Source organism: Passer domesticus, chromosome 3 (assembly GCF_036417665.1).
Source record: "Passer domesticus isolate bPasDom1 chromosome 3, bPasDom1.hap1, whole genome shotgun sequence".
Lineage (NCBI taxonomy): Eukaryota > Metazoa > Chordata > Aves > Passeriformes > Passeridae > Passer > Passer domesticus.
Genome location: NC_087476.1, coordinates 100,192,858 through 100,213,166, shown reverse-complemented (window position 1 = coordinate 100,213,166; position 20,309 = coordinate 100,192,858). Strand labels below are relative to the sequence as shown.

Below are 20,309 nucleotides of genomic sequence, written 5' to 3'. Positions count from 1 at the left end.
GACGTGTCTCTAAATAACAATGACATTTGACAAATGATTGCTGTAAGAAGAAAATTCCTGGAAAGTTTACCTTTATTTAGATCTCTGACCTCTTCTCTGTTTTTCATTAGTATCTCTGAATTCACTTGAAAACTCAAAATAATTAGAAAATTATCTAGACTTTCAAATGACACGAAATCATGCTAAGTTATTTTTCTCTTGGATAATCAGGTAATCAGCTCTCCAGCCTGGTTAATGAGTAATTTCAAGCAATCAGACAATTTGCATATATTAACAAAGCCACAAAGTGTATATCTGTTGGATAAAGTGAAGATTGCTCGTTTTCCAAGAACGTTTTTAAAAGACAAATTTGTAGGGTTTTTTGATCAGTCAGAGTGAGACTGGTGAGTGTTTCTGAACAGAAATTAAGGTATTTGAGGAGAAAATTAAGGGGGTAAAAAAATCTCTCTGAGTTGCAAATGCCACAGCTAGAAACCTTCAGAGGAACAGTAGAGAATTTATCATTTTTTTTTTTCAAAATTGTGTTAAATGTACTGCAATACAAAAAGTGGCAGAGTTTAGTTTTATGGAGGAGTATAGGAGCCACGACGAGTATTTGTACTTAGGGAAAGGGTTCCCTTCCTCTTCACTGCTGAAGATGGAACAAATACTACTGAGACTGAATTTTCCTATTTTCTTGATAAAATTATACTTGAGACTGACTCAGCCCTTGTGTATACAAAGTAATTTGTGCATTTTATTTGGTAAGAAAATAATCTTGTGCTCCAAGCCCATGTCTCATCTCACAGCTAGAAGAGGAAAACTTTGTGTATTCTGAATGCAATAGAAAATGATATTGATTGTGCAAACCATCTAATAGTAATAGAGGCTTGTTTTGCCTTGCTGGTATTCAGCATAAAAGCAGTGATGTCTTTAACTTCTTCATATGAGTAGAAATTGACTAAATCATAGGCCATTATTCATTCCTTAGTTATTGCATATTCTAGCTACTCTTTTTTTGCAGGTAATATTTTTCTAGATACTTTTTCCCTGGTTTGCAGCAGAACAACAATTTCTACAATTTTTTTCAGGGCTTTTTTATCCTGCTTTATCATTTTCATCATTGCATATTCTGTCTTCCCTTGCTGCAGCAACTAGAAGGGTGATACAAAAATTATTATAGCATAATTACCAGTGTGTTGGTACTGGTTTTGGTTGGGGTTTTTGTGGTTCCCAGAGGTTCTGTTATGTAATTCTGATATTAGAATGCTGCCCCTGAACTTTGCTGGATGGAAACTGAAAGATTTCACATTGTTTTCCAAAATGACACCATCACCACCTCCACCACACCCCCCACAAAAAAAAAAAAAAGCTTTCTGCAGCTAGCAAGTTTCATAGGTCTGATTCTTAGGTTGTGAAAGCTAAAGGAACAAGCATGCAATATTAATTGAAAAAATTCAGTTTTGATAAGCATGACTTTTTCTGGTTTTCTGACAGGAAAAGGTGTAATTTTATCAGAAATGTTGGCTGATCAGTGCAAGGATAGGGAGATGTAACACTCATCAAAAGAATATCATGAAATTAAGTGGAGTGCCTGTGTAGAATTCACAGGATGAAAAGCAAACCAGGATGGTATTGTGCTCTAAATTGCAAGGGACTGTAAGTTTTTTATCATCTATTTTATCTGTCTGAAGATGAGATCATCAGTAGGGCAAATAAACAAACAAAATTGCTGTATGAATGGATCACATCTCATGGGAAGTACCTGGTAAATGTCAAGAACTGGTCTCATGGCCTCTGATCCAAGAGTTCCTGAGCTGCTGCAGTAGGTTTGTGGCCACAAGCAGCGCAACATATTTTTCCTGTAATAGTGAAGTACGTTTTTCATAAATTACTAGCCAGGCAGATGGAGTGTGAGATCACTGTTAATACCATCTTGATTAGGTTGGCAGGGACTTAAAGATATGTCTTTACAGTCCTATCTTCATGTAATCTTTGTAGCTATCTGTAAAGTGAGAGTGTGGTCTCAGTCTACTTTTTGCTCTCCAAATGATAGACATCTTTGGCTCTTGCTTGCAATTTGTTATTTAAGCAGAAAAGGCCAAGGCTGTGGTATTATTTTCGTAGTACTGTTGGAGTTAAACATGGGAATGTTTGCACAGTTCTACTTTGTATGATACTTGTTGTGTAGTTTAAAAACTTTTGTAAGCAGCTCTCTCAAGCTAGTTACTTCCATCGTACAGATACTTTCCCACCAGTGTCCCCTGCTTTCCACTCCTGTGACATCAGCTTTACATTGCAAAAGTAAAGCTCTTTCCCAGGCATAGTATCATTTCCCCTAGTGTGGCTCCCTGATTCCTTCCAAGATAACTTTAAAGTTCCACACCTAAGCATTTCTCCTTCTTGGGTTTTTTGTCATCTGTGAACTCCATTGGGAATGAGGAGAAGGCTGGAGAGAATGAAGTTATTTTACAGACTGCTAAAAGTGCTTCCAGTGATAAATATGGCTTTGCTAATAGAGCCTTTCTCATTGAGGAATGTTTTCTCATAGAATGGAGTGTTCAGAGGCCTTTTTCTTGGGGTATTCTGGGAGGAAATATGGGGGGAAGGCATTTGGAAGTGTGTATGTAAACAGATGGACTCTACTTGGAGAGGGAGAGGCTGAGGCAGTACAGTCCATTGTGCTTCAGTCCATTGCCAGCCACCCAAAATGCAGGGGAACCATGGGGGCCTGAAATGGAGATGAGGGATCTCTCTTCTTTGGAGCACTAAAGATGAAACACTAAAGATGAGTGAAGGGTATGACAGAGTGGGGCTGGGTGGAGCTGAGCCCTGGGGAAGGACACAGGCTGGCCTTAGGTGTCCCGAATGGACATACTCTCCCAACTTTGGGTGCACAGGGAAGGAAGCCATGGGCACCCTGCACTGCATCTTGGAACTGCTGCAAGGTTGCAGGTTGAACAAATCAGCCAGATTTGGTGATACTGAATAGTGTGTAGGAATCACTGGCTCCTCTCCTGTGGAGCCAGCTTATTTTATACCTAACAAAACCACCTTCTTTTAAACGGGAGTTGTGAGAGCTGTGTGTTTGAAGTAGGCTGTTAGTCCCTTAGTGCTCATGCCTTGACACTGAGACTCACACAAAGCTCTGCTGTGGTATCTTACCGTGCACTTGAAGATAAACGAAGGCGGTGTAATTACATGGGTGGGAAGTTCATTGTGAAAACCTAAAACTGGGTGATACTGGTTTTCAGGGGTAAATTCAGAGGTGTGAGCTTACTGGAATTCTCTGGTTCAAAATCAGTTCAGCTCTTTTCAGGTAGAGAGGAGAAGTTGCAAGTAATCAAACTGCTGTAGCTTGTACAGATACTCTTGATTGACTGAGTCATGGTAACTGAGTGGGTGTGCATTCCTAGCCCACTTCAACTGCAAAATAAAATATGTTAATTTAAATTGCTTTTGCTTAGGCATTTATGCAGTCAGAACCAGTTTAAAAATAATTTTGGATTCAGTTGGTATGACTTCTCTGTACAGGCAAAGGCCTGGTAAAAATGTCCTGTCTTTTAAAAGGCCATTATGCTTCTTTGAGAACAAAACTAATACTCTGGGTAACAGGATGCATTTCCTCAATGCCTTCCCACCCCCTCAAAAAAATCCAACATGGCCTCATAATGCTGTTTTCAGCTAGCCCACTGCTGTATAAGTGGAATAAATGCTGCTTTATGTAAACCACTTTGGTCTTTGATTGTCATCATTATTTGGGAAAGGAGAGGGGGAAGAATTCTACTTCAGTTCTACTTGAGGAAGGTTTGTGACTTCACTGATTTAAAAAAAACCCAACTTCTCACATGCTCAGTGAGTGTGTAGGTAATCACACAGCACATTTGGGATAAAGTGTCTCTAAGAATTGGCCCTTTGCCTTCATTTTGATCTTTACATGGGGAATAATTGGGAAGAGCTGTATCCCTTCACAGTATCCTTTGAACCCTGGCCAAAAATGATGTCACCTGGAACTTTTTTCCTGTCTTGAAAGATAATGCTTTCTAAGCACTCTGGTACAGCTACCCTTTTTATTGTCCTTAAAAATAAAAACCAGTTTATTATTATATTATTACTATGAAAAGGTAACCTTTTATAAACTTTATTTTATTTTTATTTTCTCTGTGGCAGTGATTATCAAGAGCCTTGGTTATTCTAAATGGAAAATCTGTGCTACTATTCCCTAGTCTTAACTTTTCAGTGGACCAGAGACAAGATTTTTAGGATTTAAAAACCTTCAAAACAGGAAAATTGAAAAGTTTTGGGGGAATAATGTTAGGACTTAAAGAATTCTGAAGACATTCTTTAAAGAAATGAGTAGGGAAATATGTATATCTGTTATAAGTGAGATTAATTAATGTATCAAAATACTTCGGCATTAGACACAACCTTGTGTGCAACTCCAGAAATAACTTTTCAATGTGATTTCAGTCCATTCAAAAAAATTTGTTACAATACTGGGTTACATGAACCCAGAGATAAGCTATAACTGTACTTATAATTACAGTGTGAGTTTGATTCCAAAGTAATAGTAATAGAATTGAAAAAGTAATGTTCATTCAATATTGAAAAACTTGTGGAGAGAAAAAGTCAATGTATATGTTATATACTGCATTTGCAAATACATCTGTGGAAATTCAAACTCAAATCTATTCTGTATATGAAATATTTCCATCTCTGTTGGATGGAGAAATGTTTGGGAGCCTTTAAAATTGCTTTATGAATGCATTCTAGGTGGTATAGTTGGTATCCTGTCCTTTTGACTTAGAAGTTTGTAGCCAGGCCTGAAAGCTTTTATGCCAGTGTGGTATACCCAGCTGCTTAAATAAAACTGGGGTGTTTGCATGAAAGACAGAGAAGGATGAATAATTTTACTGTCTTCCATTGAAACAAAATAAAGCCCAGGCAAAACCAATGCAGAAATCTTCTATTTCCATTCTCCCTCTTTGTGTGAAGGGGCAAGTGACAAACTGGTTGTAGTGGCGCGAAGACATAGATGCTACTTTGGTACTTTTTAATGTATTGGAAATAAAAGACTTTGCAGCATGATTAGCTGCGCAAAGTTTGATCTTTTATGTCTTCAAGGAATATAATTAAGGAGATTTTTGTCATATTTTTTGTTTTATTATCAAAGCACATATAATTACTTGCCATGAGCCACGCCCCACAGAAGTGGGATTTTTACCCATACAGAACAAAAAGTCAGTCCCTGCTCCAAAATACTAAAATTCCAAATATAAAACAAGTGACAGCAGATGGATGCAAACAGATGGGGGGAGTATGAGAAAACTATGAGACAGTATTAGCCTGTAGTACAGGCAGTGGTCTCAGCACATCAACAACTAATCTATTGTCAAGGTTAGATTTTTATTCTCATCTCCCTTCTTTTCTTCCTCCCTCCTTCCCTCCCTCCTGATTTTAAAGGTGTGGTGAAGGCGAGTTTTAAGGAGGATGTTAAAGAGAACTAATATTACAAACAGAGAAATTAGAAATACTTTAGAGAACTGTTTATGAAATTGAAACAGTAAAGGGATGGGGGTGGCATTTTGATACTGAATAAAAAATGATAACAAGGATGAGAATAGGCTGTGGGGACAGCCTAATATTGAACAGCTACCTATATTTGATGTGGTAGAGCTGGGTAAGAAATGGGAAATGCCCAAAAAAGAATTATGTGATCAAGGGAACAATGGACAAAACTAATCTATTATGAACAGTTTTGGGAATAGCATTTTTAGGGTAAACCTGTATTTGTTTGGATAAAAGAAGAGATATTAAATTGTTCACTTAAATCTCTATGTGACCAAATTTAAGTTTAGGGTGATACTCCCCCTAGATAAGATGTAGTGAGAAGGAACAAAACCTTTTGGAAAGACTCAGAGAAGCAGATTTCCCTTTGGGAAACAAATGGGAGAATCAAAAGGGGACCAAGCTAAGGGTGTGTGTGGGTACACACATATGTTTGTTCCTATACGTAAAATTCATGGATTTTCATGTGTGTATGAGCAAAAATCTGTGTATCTGCCTCTGTGTTATGAAAATAATCTACTAGTTCTGCTAGTTGTCTACTATTTGTCTAACAAAAAAGGTCATCAGAGAAGTGTGGATTTCGAGTGCACAATGGCAGCAACAGAAAAAGGTGTTTTTAGAGGAGTGTGTTCATTACATTTTGATATGAGAAAGAAAAATTAGACTAGCAATTAAATGACAAAGGTTGGGACACCATTGTTTATCTTGTTTATCTCTTTATCTTGAAAGATCAAGAGAAAAATAAGAAATCAAGGTTAAATTATTATGCAGATAGATACATAGAGATACAGATCTGTGTAAAGACAACACTCTCCCTTTATGTTAAAAAGTGCAAACATTATAAATAATGCAAGCAGTGGCTTGATACTATTTTGTTAATACAATTTGATAATCACGGGAAGTTATCCTCTGTGCTAAAACTCAGTCTGTATTGTCTGTATTAGAAATAATTTCTCAGATATGCAACCTTCTGTTCATTTTTTAGTACAATTTTTTATGGCTGCTTGAATGTTTAGTATTCCTGTCTAGCCATATCAACACATTCTGCTGAAGTTGAAACCTTTCATATATGCAATAATAAAATGGTATTAGTGTTCTATTTTTTTTTAATGCTGAATGACTGCATTTAGGAGAAGAATGCTGGTGATTATACAGTTAAAGTTATAGAATTCAAACTTTAAACTTTTTAATAAAATCAGAACAGATGATCTGTGCTTTTTTTTTTTTTTTTTTTGGAACTGGCAGGTTTCAGGCCCTCTAATTGGCTTCCCAGCTTTGCAGAGTAATTACAGCTTCAAGCAAACTTTGTCATCTGTGGTTCAGAATGGTGTAAAGTAAACAGAACGTTTTGAAATACAGTTTGTAGTTAGAGTTGCTCAGGAGAGTTAACTAGCATAACTACTTAATTTAGACAGTAGCAGTTATTTGAAAAAGATAGTCTAGCATTTTAGAATTGTCAGGTTGGTTGTTGATATGAAGACAAAAGTTAACCTCTGGTATGTACCTGACTTTGTTTTGTTTTTTAAAAGGAAAATTTCAGTAATTGAGAAAGAACCATTGTATTTCTTTTTATTGTTTTGATTTAATTTTTTTTCCATTTTTGGTATACATCCAAAAATGGCCGAAGGAGTGCTATGCACTTGTTGGAACAGAGTTGTCATTCTCTGTTACTGTTTTGTATTTTGCTGCTTTGAACAAGTGTTCTCCCCCAAGGTATTTCCTCCCCTCTAATATTAAAGGAGAAGTTCTCATGACCGATGTTTCATCCCAGAAAGACAGAAAGCTTTAGGAATAAAATGTGTAATTCCAAGTTGTAGATGGCTAGAATACAAGAACACAAAGTTGAGTCTGTCTGTTTACTGGCTTACTCATCTTTTTGAATGATAATTTAGACTTCCAACTGTTTTGAGTTGAGATTCAGTCCTTTAATTACATATGTTTATGTATAGTAGCAAACTTGAAGACATTATGGTAGAATGTTCTCTACTCTTGGTAATGACCCAACTATCACTCGAGCATTCGGAGCCAGCTCTCGGTAGCCACTTTCGCTCTTTCTTCTGTGCTTTTGTATTTTCCAAACTATTCACTCAGTCTTAATCTACTGTGGTTTTTCCACTAATTAATAGAGAAATATTTTGGTAATTAGTAGTAACTGTGTATTACAGTACTTATTCATCTTAATAGATTTCTTTCCCCTAGTAGTAGGTGAAAGATATTCACAGACAAGTTTTTATTTATGTTGCAGTCAGAGCAGGAATACTGTTCATCCCATACCTTTGTATACAGCAGCACATGAAACATGTGGGGCTACTGAATATCAGCAGACTGAAGTTATTTTTACCTTCTTGAGAAGAATGGGTGATACATCTCTTTTGGGAATACACTGGTACTCCACTTCTTTCTGAAACCCTTTTTCCTTCATAAGGGATGGATATGAATGCATTCAATTTTAGCCTTCTATGAGAAAATCAAATATTTAGCCACTTGTAATAGAATATTACCAAAGCTAATTAAGTTTTGCTAAATTTTATTTTCCAATAATTTCCTCCAGTGGTAGTGAAATGGCATTTTTGGGGGTTATTTGTCTGGAGGTTTTTTTGTTTTCAGTAACAGTTTCAATTCTTAAGATTTTTTAGTACCTTTCATTGATTTAACTAATCATCTGTAATGAAAACAGAATAATATTTTTTGTAATAATGTTTTATTATTATTTATAATATTAATAAACATTTGTTCTTGTTAATAATGTGCATAATCACTTTGAGGGTTGACTGAAAAAATGCAATATAAGTAGTGAATTAGATACAGGTTTATTTAAAGTACATACCAATGTATATATTTATTATACTTTTATAGTATATTATATATATATGTCTACTATATACTATATACATTACATGTACTATACTATATATATTATATTTTATACATATATAGGTGAAAACCACATTATACATAGCATTTGGACATAAGCAGGTGTAATTCTATTAGTTCCATTTTTTTCATACATGAGTTGGAAAACTTAAATAATGCAATTTAAATGTGTGCATATTTGTGTATATATATATATACACACAATGTATGTATATATATACATACAATGTATATATATGTGTGTGTATATATATATATATATATACACAATGTATGTATATATATATAAAGAGAAAATAAATGGTAGAGTTCAAAATCTTCAGTTTCATCACAGGCATTGGAGAGGATGTGCTTTTTGATTGGTACAGATTTCTCTGCAGATTTGTCTCTGCACCTTTTTTCCTTCAGACTGTCCTAACACAGTCAGCTCATATTTCTCTCTGGCAGCTTTTTTCACCTTCCTTTCCCTAAACTAGGTTCTCTAGTTTGGCTATATTCTAGCTATCCCCATGCTTTTCTTTCTCATATAAGTTCCAGTCTTTTTCCTGTCCTATTGCCACTTTCCTCCCTTTATTCCCTAGTCTTTTGTTCATAACAGCTCTCCTGTAAATAACTTGCTGTATATCATATTTCTACATTGGATTTTGCCTCAGTGAGGTACTTTCTTTTTCATACTGGCTGAAGAAGAGGGTAAGGCATTATGAATATAAGTGAAATGCTTTCAATTTAGCATGTGGAGAGGCAGTAGATAGCTGTAGTCTCTGGATTATACTCAATGCCTTGACTTTCAATGATTTTATGCTTTAGTAATTGTTACTGTAATTTTTTACCCTCCTCCCACTGCACTCTTATCCCTCCCACATGTAGTGTGGCCAGATGCCTTACATTTTCACAGGAATACTAAAAGGATATCAAAGGTCTTGATTTGCCAAGTTTTAAGTCTCTTTTCCAAAAAAGCAGCATTTTCCAGCAGTGTGCAGCTTTAGGCAGACACCCAGTAAAGAAAATTTCAGCCTACATGATTGAAGTGTGATAGGATTAAAGATGAGAGGATGGTTTTGTCAAGAGTAAGATGAGATAATCTTAGAGCAGACAATGCTTCTAGTCTCTTCTGCTAGGAAGGTAACCCCACATGTTCCTTGGAACTTCAGCTGAGGAAGTTTAAAAAAAAGCCTGTTAACCCTCTCTTCACTGTCATTGTGATCACAGCTGGACTTCAACCATACCCCTGAACATGGGGATTTCTTTGACCTCATGAGTAATTGCACCACACTACAACCCTGGTTAGGTGCCCTAAGCAGCTCATCGTGCTTCTGTCTGCCTTGTTTCCCTTCCAGCTTTTGTGTTAAACTCTCTCTTCCTGTGTCCATCCTCCTGTAGATCTTTCTTCTACACGTTCAGGATGGTTCTCATTCCATCCAAGATCTAGCAGTGTTTGTGTAAGCAGTCAGGGTGAACTACTGTTTCTCTTTTTTAATTGAAATGTTTGTTAAATAGAATATCATCTCTGTTCCTGACAGTGAGCAGTCTGACTTACATAATAATTTATAGATGTATGGTGAACATATAAGTTTCTTCATCAAAGAATACACATGTGCACAGGACAATATTCACTCCTCTTTTATTTCTCATACCTGTGTCTGTCAGGCTTCTGAGGTGTTCTGCTAAGCTGCAGAAAAAAATACTATTGATAGACATATCCACTTCCACACTTCTTTGTTTTTTCAAATAAAAAAATTGCAGTAGATGATAGTTGAGGTTTCAGGATCCTGAATTTGTCAAGAGAAAATATGTCAAGCCAAAATAATTTATTTCTGTGAAAGGAAAGCATGCCTTGTTAAGTGGTACATGTCATATGACTTCTGTAAAGCGTTGACATTAACTGGAATAAAGAATAGTAAGCTGCATAAGTAAAAGGTGTGGGTCAACTGGTAGGTGGTAGCTATATCAAAAAGAAGTTACAGCAGATTGTAGGTGAACAGGAATTCATTTACCATATCATTATTGATTGATTTGTGAACCTGATGAATCATTTTAGATCACACGCACATATTTGATCTGGATCAGCTTTGAACAAGTGATAATATTCCAGACATGAGATGTGATGGTTTGTGTCTACGTTGTGGTAGCTGCAGGAAAACAAGTAACACTTTTGACAAAGTAACTTTAGCTTCTCAAAAATGTTTAAATGTATTTGCATGAATAAGGAGTTTTAGTTTGTTAGAGTTTTGCAGCTGCAATGTTTGGTGCAGCATCGTAGAACTTATACACCGAACCATTGCCTGAATTGCCAGTGTTGTGGTCTTGTCACGTAGGAGAGTAATTGGTGGTCTGCAATATGTCTGGAATTGTGGAACAAGGAAGTTGTTGGATCTGAAAGCACAACTGGTGAGGGACACATCTCTTGAACTGACTTAAACAAGACTGAAGAGAGATAAAGCACTGTTCAAATGTCTAAAAGGGACGGCTGCTGGAAAGATGAAGTAATTTAGTCAAAAGGACAAGAAATAGTATGCTGAAATTATAGGAACATTGCATTAAATCCTAGGAAAAATCTTACAGCAATAAAAATAGTTAATTTCTTTATAGTTGGAGAGAATAATTTGCTTACAGGGGTTTTGAAATTAGTACTTTCTGGGGATTTTAGAAAGAGTGTAGAGAAATACTTACAAGAAATAGCATAGGTAGATCTGATTCTGCCCTAGGACACAGAGAGAATTAGATTATTTCCTGGAGCAGCCCCACTGGTGGTGTGTGTGGGGTTGTTCTATATTTAATAATCAGACTAATTTAAACATCTGAATTTTCTTAGGCTATTTTATAATAAACCTTACCCTGAAGTGACAGTACTATCAGTAATTGTGACATGGTTACCATTGAAGGGAAAATGTCATATTCCTCCTGCTGGGTGCAGATGGAAAAATATGCCAGTGGCTACTGCTGTTTCCTTGGCATGCTATAGCAATCCAGGATCTAATACTCTTCCTAGCCTCATAACACAGACCAAGTTAGCAAATGGAGATGGCACTTTTTTATATGGACAATGATACAAGTTCGATCCATCTGCCTGCTTTCTTTTCCTGCTTTATTGTTACCTACTACCTGTAGTTGAATTGCTGTTCTGTATTTCCTTGTGTGCTGGATAGATCCTGAATGGGGATACACAAGCTGAATGAATTTCATCTAAGTGATTTTATTTGTTTTTCACGCATTAACTGGCAATGTATAAAAGAGGCAATGTCATGTATTTGTCTAGAATGTCAGCTAATGAAAACAGAGCGACCAAAGCCGAACACATTCATTATCAGATGTCTTCAGTGGACCACTGTCATAGAGAGGACGTTCCATGTAGACACTCCAGAGGAACGGTGAGGATTTTATACTTGTTTTCCTTTTCACAATCCTTGTGCAGAAGCCTCAGCAGAATCTCTGCTGGGCCTGCACAGCAATCAGCACTTGGAACTATGACATTCCGAGCAGTTAGTTAAAGATTTTTAAGTCAGCTTCTGTAAAATATTATCTGCGCTCATAACTAGAGTAAGAGTTGCCTGCGAGTAGGTGGGATGAGTGTGTTCAAATAAGCCAAAACTGTGTCATGATATGTCTCTGAAGTGTTAAATTTTGAACATTCAAAGCCTGGATTGAAATATTTCCAGCCTTGCTGTCTTACTCCTCCTAATGTGCTCCTTTCTTTTGGCACAGAATGCAGCATGCTTATTATAATTTCTTTTATGTTGGCTTATTGGTTTTTCTTGTTTCGGTAAACATTCACAAACACTTAAGAATTAACTTTTTTAATGCACCAAAAAGTTTTTTAATGCATGTAGGGAATATGGGATAACACACTCAAATTTTCCATACTCTGTCTATGATTAGATGCACTGAATCTTCCTGCTGCTGTCCTTTGAGACCAGTACTATCATCTGGCTATCATTTTTTGTATCAGTAAATAACCAACAACTTTGCTTTTTTGTTGTTTCACTTAGAGGTTTTTTTATTCTACCTTGTTACTGTGTCTCCACCCTGCCTTTTTTCTGTGCAGTGTAGTAGCTCACACTGCATTCAATAATAAATACCATGATAATATCCCATATCCCTTTCTGGCTGAGCAAAAGGCAGCAGGTAGCGTGCTTGGTGTGGGGCTGTGACCTCCACAAGGGCTGCCTGGTGTGTCTGTGCTGCTCTGCTGGCTCTGCTTGCCCCTCCACAGGAACCATCACCTGGGCATGCCCCTCAGTGCAGCCAGGGTTTTAGGATGCTCGTAGGAATTTAGTATCTCTGAGCACCTTTTTTGAGGGAAATTTATGAAAAAGCCTGTAAATTGAGTTTCAAGAGGAGACAGACAAAGACTTGAACATATGATATGGTTTAATAAATCATATTTTCTTTTCCGGTGAAAATTTCTTGAAGGCAGGGGGAATACAACTCTCTTAAAATAGCAAGTTATTATTATGAGATGCTATTGCATAAGAGATGACATCCTATGCTCACAGGTGTATTATACCTGGAACAAGTGTTTTCAAGTTTCCACCAGTAAAGTACTTACAGAATCAGAAGCTGCTAATTCTTGAAGTGATATAGTGGTCCTTTCTGGTCAACTTCACCCCCTTTAAGAAAATGCAGGCTTTAGAAGGAAATTTAAGTGATTGATTAATATGAGTCTTCTGCTGTGTAATATAAGAATTGAACAATGAAGCAATGTAGCATGTGAAAAACTTTATGAACTATGCAGTATATTTTATGAGTTTCTAATAGAGATGTTGGCTTGTTCATGATAGGGAAGAATGGACAGAAGCAATCCAGGCTGTAGCAGACAGACTTCAGAGGCAAGAAGAGGAGAGGATGAACTGTAGTCCAACTTCTCAGATAGACAATATAGGAGAAGAAGAGATGGATGCTTCAACAACCCATCATAAAAGAAAGGTAATGACCTTAAAAAAAAAATTTGAGAATGGTCTAGTTGGGTAAAGCAATATGCAGGGAGTAGTATTTCAACATAAATTTCAGTGTATTATAAGAACAAAGTACTTATTTATTTCAATAAAGCTGAAGTGCTCTAGTTTTTATTGGTTAAGCTGATATGGCAGCTTCTGAAAAACAAAGTTCAACCATTCAGGCACATGCTAACATTCTTCTTATTGTTTGACTATTATTTCATTCTTTTGTTTGTTTGCTATTTTAGAAGTATGGTAATAAAATATTTTCTTTAGACAAGTACTTTTGGCCCTTTTCTCATGCAAATAATACCCAGTACAAATTAGGTAATTTGCATGAGAAAAGCTAGCAGGATCTAGCTTTTAATGACCTTGGTTTTTTGCTAACTTGGGAAATAACTTTGCTTTAGTTTTCAATGAAGTAAGAAAAAACAGCATTTTGTTTTTCTGCTGTCTTTTACAGCTTTTGGTTTAAGTAGGAATATCAACATTGTTTGTTATAACATACTTGTGGTTGCATTTCCAGAGTGAACAGGTTAAACACAACCAAGAGCATGTTTTAAAGATCTGATACCACTCAAAGTTTACTGTGTGTCTCCATTTTGTCCTGTATGGATTACTCAAACTCATGTCCCTCATTTGCTATACGGAGTTGACATGACTCAAGAAATTCACCGAAATTGCATGAAAAAATAATAACCAGTTTACATAGGACTGATTTTACTTTTTCTAGCTAGAAGTGAAATCTGTAGAAAACTAAGTATAAATCTGCTGACAGAGCAAAACAGTCTTATGGCTCACATAACTGAATGCCTTTGAGTGATGAACAATACAAGAAATTGTGAACATTTCCCTATTTACTAATAGAGCATGTTTTGTTTGTTGTGCTACATGAAGCAAGAACTGTAGAAAAGTCAGAGCTGAGAGCTATACCCTTCAGAATATAAAAAGATATAAAAGGTAACTTTAGTTCTATCATGTCCTAATTTTTAAGAGCTTGAGTTTGCAGTCCAAACAGAGTTCTTTTATGCAGTTTCATTGTATGCAAATTTCTAACCTTTGTCTGCTATAGAAAAATGTAAAATTAATTATATAGAGCTGTAACAATACTCTGAATATGTATTGTCAGGCTGACTTTAAACCTTTATCCTGATGGCATGGATATTTAATGACTGTGCTCCAGGGTAAAATAGAAGTGGCAGCGAGACAGAGGCAGTGTTTAAGATGTATCAGCCTTGTGAGAGGCAGTGTGATTATGTGGAGGGGATTTGGGTCTGCTCTCTTAAAGATCTGAGCGCTGTTCCAAGCCTGTGTATCCTCTTAGTGGAGTACAAAACCACTGCATAACAACACTCATTTTCCAGGTGTCAAAATTAATGCTGTCTGATACAGGTAGTTTATCTGGAATGTGCTCTCCTTGTTCACAGTGCAGTGTGTTTTCCCATACAACAAAAAGAGTTATGGGAACAGGGGTGAGAGGATCAGTTTTGTTTCTGTCTTGCCACTTGTGCTTTAAGAAATGCTGAAATAATATGCTGGGACAGTGTATGGGCAGTGCTACGGAATATTTAATGGCTTTGGCAACCAAAAGCAAATATTTAATGGCTTTGGCAGCCAAAAGCAAACTCTACAAAACAAAGGTGAAACGAAGAATGTTGATATTCAACATTTAATAACAGAACAAAATAACAGAACTAGAAAAAAAAAGATAAATAAAAAGGTAATAAAGGAAAAAAAAAAAAATTAGAAACAATAGAGCTAAAACTCAGAATCCCACGGCAGATTTCTATCTGTTGGAAGATGTTAGTGGAAGATGCTCAGAAGTTTTTTTGAATAAAAAATACTAAGTGACCATTATGACAGGGCATTACCACTGCCTCCAACTTAATTGAAATTGTGAAAAACAGGTCTTTTAAAAAGTGGCTTTGTTTTGGAGAAATGTCTCTGAAAAGCTATTGTTTAAGCTTTCATAGTTGTTAATGTAATCAGAACCATTTCAGTTATAATGACTTAATGCATTTTTATTGATTTTTTTTTTTTTTTTTTGTAATGGATTTCTTTCCTTTCAGGGATTTTTACACAATGTGTCCTTTTTTGACAAAAGCTTGTTTTGTCACCTGATTTTACATCTAAGCCCAGTGAATTTTGCTTGTGCATGCACCAGATGGTATACATATGAGTAGAAGAGCATAATCAGATTAAGAGACAAGACAGAGAGGAGTTGGGCCTGTTCTTCTCTGAAAAGGTAGCGAAAAGGAAACAGCCTTTAGGATGTGCAACTTGATTTGAATAAACATGACAGCTACATCCCTGCTTAGATTAGCTGGAAGAACCAGAAGCACCTCTTCCCTAATTTTTTAAAATGATGTCAATGTGCAATTCAAGTTTTACACTTCACTACAATTTGTAATACTCAAAATTCTTAGCAAACTACTTTTATTTCTTGCTGTACTATTACTTCTTAGTAGAGATTTTCCATGATGAAATCAGATCAAAACTCCACATGATCTAATAATTGTGCACGTCAGGAATTAAAAAAAAAAAAAAGCTAAGTTTCTTTAGTAGGAATTTCTAACACCTACATTAGGGTGTATTTTTTTGAACAGATCATCCATAGGGGATGATGTGTTTAGATGGTCAACAGATATTTCCTTAGGGGAACAAAAAGGTTTTATAGAAAGCTGAACTTCATGTTTTTGTGGTTAGTGCAGTCTCCTGTGGCTTCATTGCTTTTTCTTTGTTTACAAATTTGATTTGCAGGATGCAGATGAATAAAGAACAGATTTTGCAGAGGAAGCCTAAAAGTAATGCAATGAAGAAAAATATTCAAGCCTTGGAGTACAGTAGAATTGAAAAACTAGGGAAAATAATGAAGGACAAAGACTCCAGTCTTACAGGAGCCTCCAAAGTTACCATCTTCCTTCAGGTTTAGGAAGTATTCCCATTTTTCCACCAGTTTTCAGTACACCCCTAGCTATGGCATCTGTGTTTTTATCTCCCAAGGTCTTGTGTTCTTTGGCAGACTTTTTGAGTTACCCTGCACTTCGTATCATCTCTAAGCCTTCTGCTAAGCTTCTAAGGAATGAGAGCATCAGGAGACTTTATTCTTAGAACTAACACTACTGCTATAATGTGCTGTTAAGCCATGGCTCAAAATCTTGCAAACCTATTACCTTTCTCTTATAAATATACATATATTTTTAACTTGTTTTCACTGAGCTTGCATCTAGATTCATGACTGCTTTGCTGAACATTATGTAAGCAAATTTTGGGCAAATCAGTCTTTGCAGTCTTTTTGGGCAAATTTGACTGACTTGCTGCCCTTAGCGTCAAATCCATGTCTGCGATCAGTTGAGCCAAGATCCTCCTTCTGTGTATGGGCAGCTTTGCTGACCTGGTTTTATTCAGACTCTGATGGTCACTCTCTAATTCCAGTATCTTAGAGAAAATCAGAAATGTTAGAGAAGTTACTCCTCAAAGGCTGCATGTGATCTCATAAATTTGTGACTGTTAAAGGCATAGGTTGTCACAGTCACTAGCTCGGTATTTTTTATCAATAAAGCTGTCAGCCGTTGTTTGTCAGGGAGCATGAGAGCTTATGACTGAATTACTCATTTTCTGCCTGAATTGTATTTTGAATGCATTTTTAATTTTTCATGGGTTTTTGTCAATATTCACTGCTTTTGCTCAAAAGCAATTGTTTTCTCCTTGATGGTTGTCACAGAACCATGGAGTAGATAACCTGACTTTCCAAAGTGCTGAACTGAAAATGATAATTGAGAAGTCTTACCTTTAGGTGATTGAAAACGAGGAGCCACACTCATTGTTGTGAACCAGCTTTACATACTACATTATGCACTGCAAATTATCACACATTAGAGTAGGTTTTGGAGAAGTTGACTCTGCAAGGATTTGTCTGTAGTAATTAACTTTACACTCAGTTGTGTAAAGTGAGTTTGCTTTAGGTAAAAGTTATACTGAGCCTTTGAAATCTCTGTTACTCATATTTCTTGCTGGGATAAATGCAGTTTTGTTCCTCCTGATGTGAGGTGGTTTGGGCAGCAAAGCAAGATTTGTCACTGCAAACTGTTTGTGTGAGCATCAAGATTAGTTTGCTTAGAAGCTACCAATCAGCAGTTAGATGAGAAAAAGATTTAATTCCTATTGATATAGCTAGAAAATTTATGTATGGGAAGCATCTTCTTAATGAAGCTTTGAAACACCCAGGTATCCAGGTTAAACGGAGTGTTGAAGAACTTTTGCATATTGGAAGTTGCAGGTTGAACACTTAAAATCTGCATTGATGTGGTTGATGGAACTTCAGTTTAACCTTGTATGTGAGCACATTGCAAACCGATTCTGAGTGAACAACTGCATAAATTACTTTCAGAGTTTGTCAACAGCAAATTCAGATCCACAATGATAGTATCATGCACTTGCGCTTAAAGGAATAAATAATTTCAGAAGGTAATTTTGCCCTTTTTTCTCTCACACAAGTGAATATATTTTGCTGCCGCTATGGTCGCACACCAGGGATGTGCCCAATGCCTCCACACCTGGAATGTGTGTGAAATAAGTAGGCAGTGTTAAGGGGTATTTCTGGTAGAAATAAGGAAAGTACTAATTTTCTTGGGAAAATACAAGTAGAAGTTTATCCAGAACAGCAGTATTCAACACAATTGCCTGAGGCCTTGACTAGTAATAGAAAGAGACACTGAGAAGATGAAAGATAAGGGATGATATTTTTCTCTCACAAAAAAGGATTAAGTACATTTAACTTATCAACACTGAGACTCAGAGTATAATTACTCTTTAAAAATGTTTTGAGGTGTGCTTTTCACAAAGGAAGAAAGGCCATTGATACTGCAGGACAGTGCTATAACAAGAATAGGTGAGTGTATTTCCTTTCAGAATTTGTAGCTGCTTTTCTCCAGTTGCAAAACTCGATGTTTTTGTGGCGCTGCAACCAAGCCACTAACACAGCACAATGAAAGATGTGCTGTAGAAGCACACAGTGATTGGCCAAGTAAATTCTGCTGTCAATTCAGGGCAGCCCTGTACAGTCACCGTGTTCTCAGTATTGTTCTGTTTTTTCTCTACATCCTCATCTTTGCATCTAATGCATAGACCATGGAGCTGATGCTTCTGAACTGGCTGTGAAATGAACTTGTAAGAGGATTATTGACTAAAACTTTGGGCTCCAGAAAGTGGCTATAGTGCTTTGAGATCTGAGATCATCTGGTCATACTCTTACCATGTGTGACATGCCAGTTGAGCTGATAAATCTACTAGACTCAATTTGTTTGTTGGTGGAACCAGCTCTTGGATGTACTGTGTTTAACCTGCAAAACTAGGGCAGTAACAGAGTCACAGGAAAGATGAAAACTTGCCACCTTCTCCTTTTCAGAGACAGATTGATTAGTGTAAATACCATGTAATTGTAATCTGTACTGAAATTTTTAAGAGTCTAATTCTAATGGAAAAGCTGCTGTAAAGTCTTACAGGTACAACATTTCAGTTAGGATTGTTTATGTTTCAAAAAAGCCACCAGTGCAGTGATTGGTGTTAGGCAAAACCTGTACACCATGTTTGTGTGTCCCTGGTAATGCAGGTGTTGATGAGCTTTCTTAAATGTGGTGCATTCTTGAAACTTTGCTTCAGGCTAAGGCTTTGTCCTGTGTGTGCTTTATAAAATAAAAGTGTGTGCAGTACTTGGATTTTGAGCTTTATATTAATACTACTGAATGATTTATCCTGGTGGTTTCATGATAGCAGCTAGCTGCCCTCTTTGCCTTGGTGAAAAGCAGCAAGAGCAGTGTTGTCTGGGCATTCAGCCCCTCCCCAAACTGGGAGAGGGAGGGGAAGCAGGATGAAACCCCCATAATCCAAGGGGAAAGATTCAGTGATCTGATCCATGCTGTAGTGTGTCCAGAAAGGGGCAACGGAGCTGGTGAAATGTCTAGGGCAGAGTCTTATGAGGAGCAGCTGAGGGAGCTGGGGATGTTTATCCTTGAGAAAAAGTCTCAGGGGGGACCTTATTGTTCTCTACTATTGCCTGAAGGGAGGGTATAGCAAGAGGAGGGGAATTGATCTCTTCTCCCAAGTAAGAAGTGATGGAATGAAAGAAAGTAGCTTCAAGTTACTCCAGGAGAGGTTTAGAGTGGATATTAGGAAAACTTTCTTCATTCAAAGAGTTGTCAAGCATTGAAAGAGGCTGTCCAAGGAAGTGGCAGAGTCACCATCCCTGTAGCTATTTAGAAGACATGTAGATGTGGCATTTAGGGACCTGGTTTAGTGTCAGACTTGGTAGTGTTGGGTTAACAGCAGGACTTGATCTTAAAGGTCTTTCTCAACATAAACAATTCTGTCACAGAATTGGGCCTATTTTTGTAAACTGTTCTTATTTTATTGGTAATAGGGTTTGGTTATATGTTGGAACTGGATAACCTAAGTCTTGCTAATCCTTGTTCTTTGTTCCTTATAGACAATGAATGATTTTGACTACTTAAAACTACTGGGCAAAGGCACATTTGGCAAAGTTATCCTGGTCCGAGAGAAGGCTAGTGGCAAATACTATGCTATGAAGATTTTGAAAAAAGAAGTAATTATTGCAAAGGTAAGAAAGATTACATTTTTAGTATTGGGTCATTTTAAAGAATGGAATAATAAATATTTAATACATAAAGTGTATTGATTTTTGAGGCTAAATTAGTTTGATAGAAATGTGTATCTTCAGAAAACAAGAATGCAAAAAAAAAATTATAACCATTTTGCATGCCTTTTCCCTATTTTATTATCTAGAATGTGCTAAAACACTGAGACAGTTTACTGGGCAGCAAGAAATGCAATCTGAGTTTATACAACAAAAAGTGCATTGTGGGGCATATTGGATACTTCACATTTTTTCTAAGTCAGTTGCAGGTTTATTCAGATAAACACATATAATTGAATGGG

The 20,309-nt window shown here is 36.6% G+C and overlaps 1 protein-coding gene across 4 annotated transcripts in view; it reads left to right on the top strand.

Moving 5' to 3' along the window:
- Window positions 1–20,309, top strand: part of AKT3 (AKT serine/threonine kinase 3) — a 152,381-nt gene that overhangs the window by 78,628 nt on the left and 53,444 nt on the right. For all 4 annotated transcript variants that reach the window (XM_064414681.1, XM_064414680.1, XM_064414682.1 and 1 more), the window contains exons 4-6: window positions 11,678–11,789; window positions 13,200–13,344; window positions 19,840–19,971. In XM_064414681.1, the coding sequence (XP_064270751.1) occupies window positions 11,678–11,789; window positions 13,200–13,344; window positions 19,840–19,971 (389 nt within the window). The remainder of the gene's footprint in view (window positions 1–11,677; window positions 11,790–13,199; window positions 13,345–19,839; window positions 19,972–20,309) is intronic.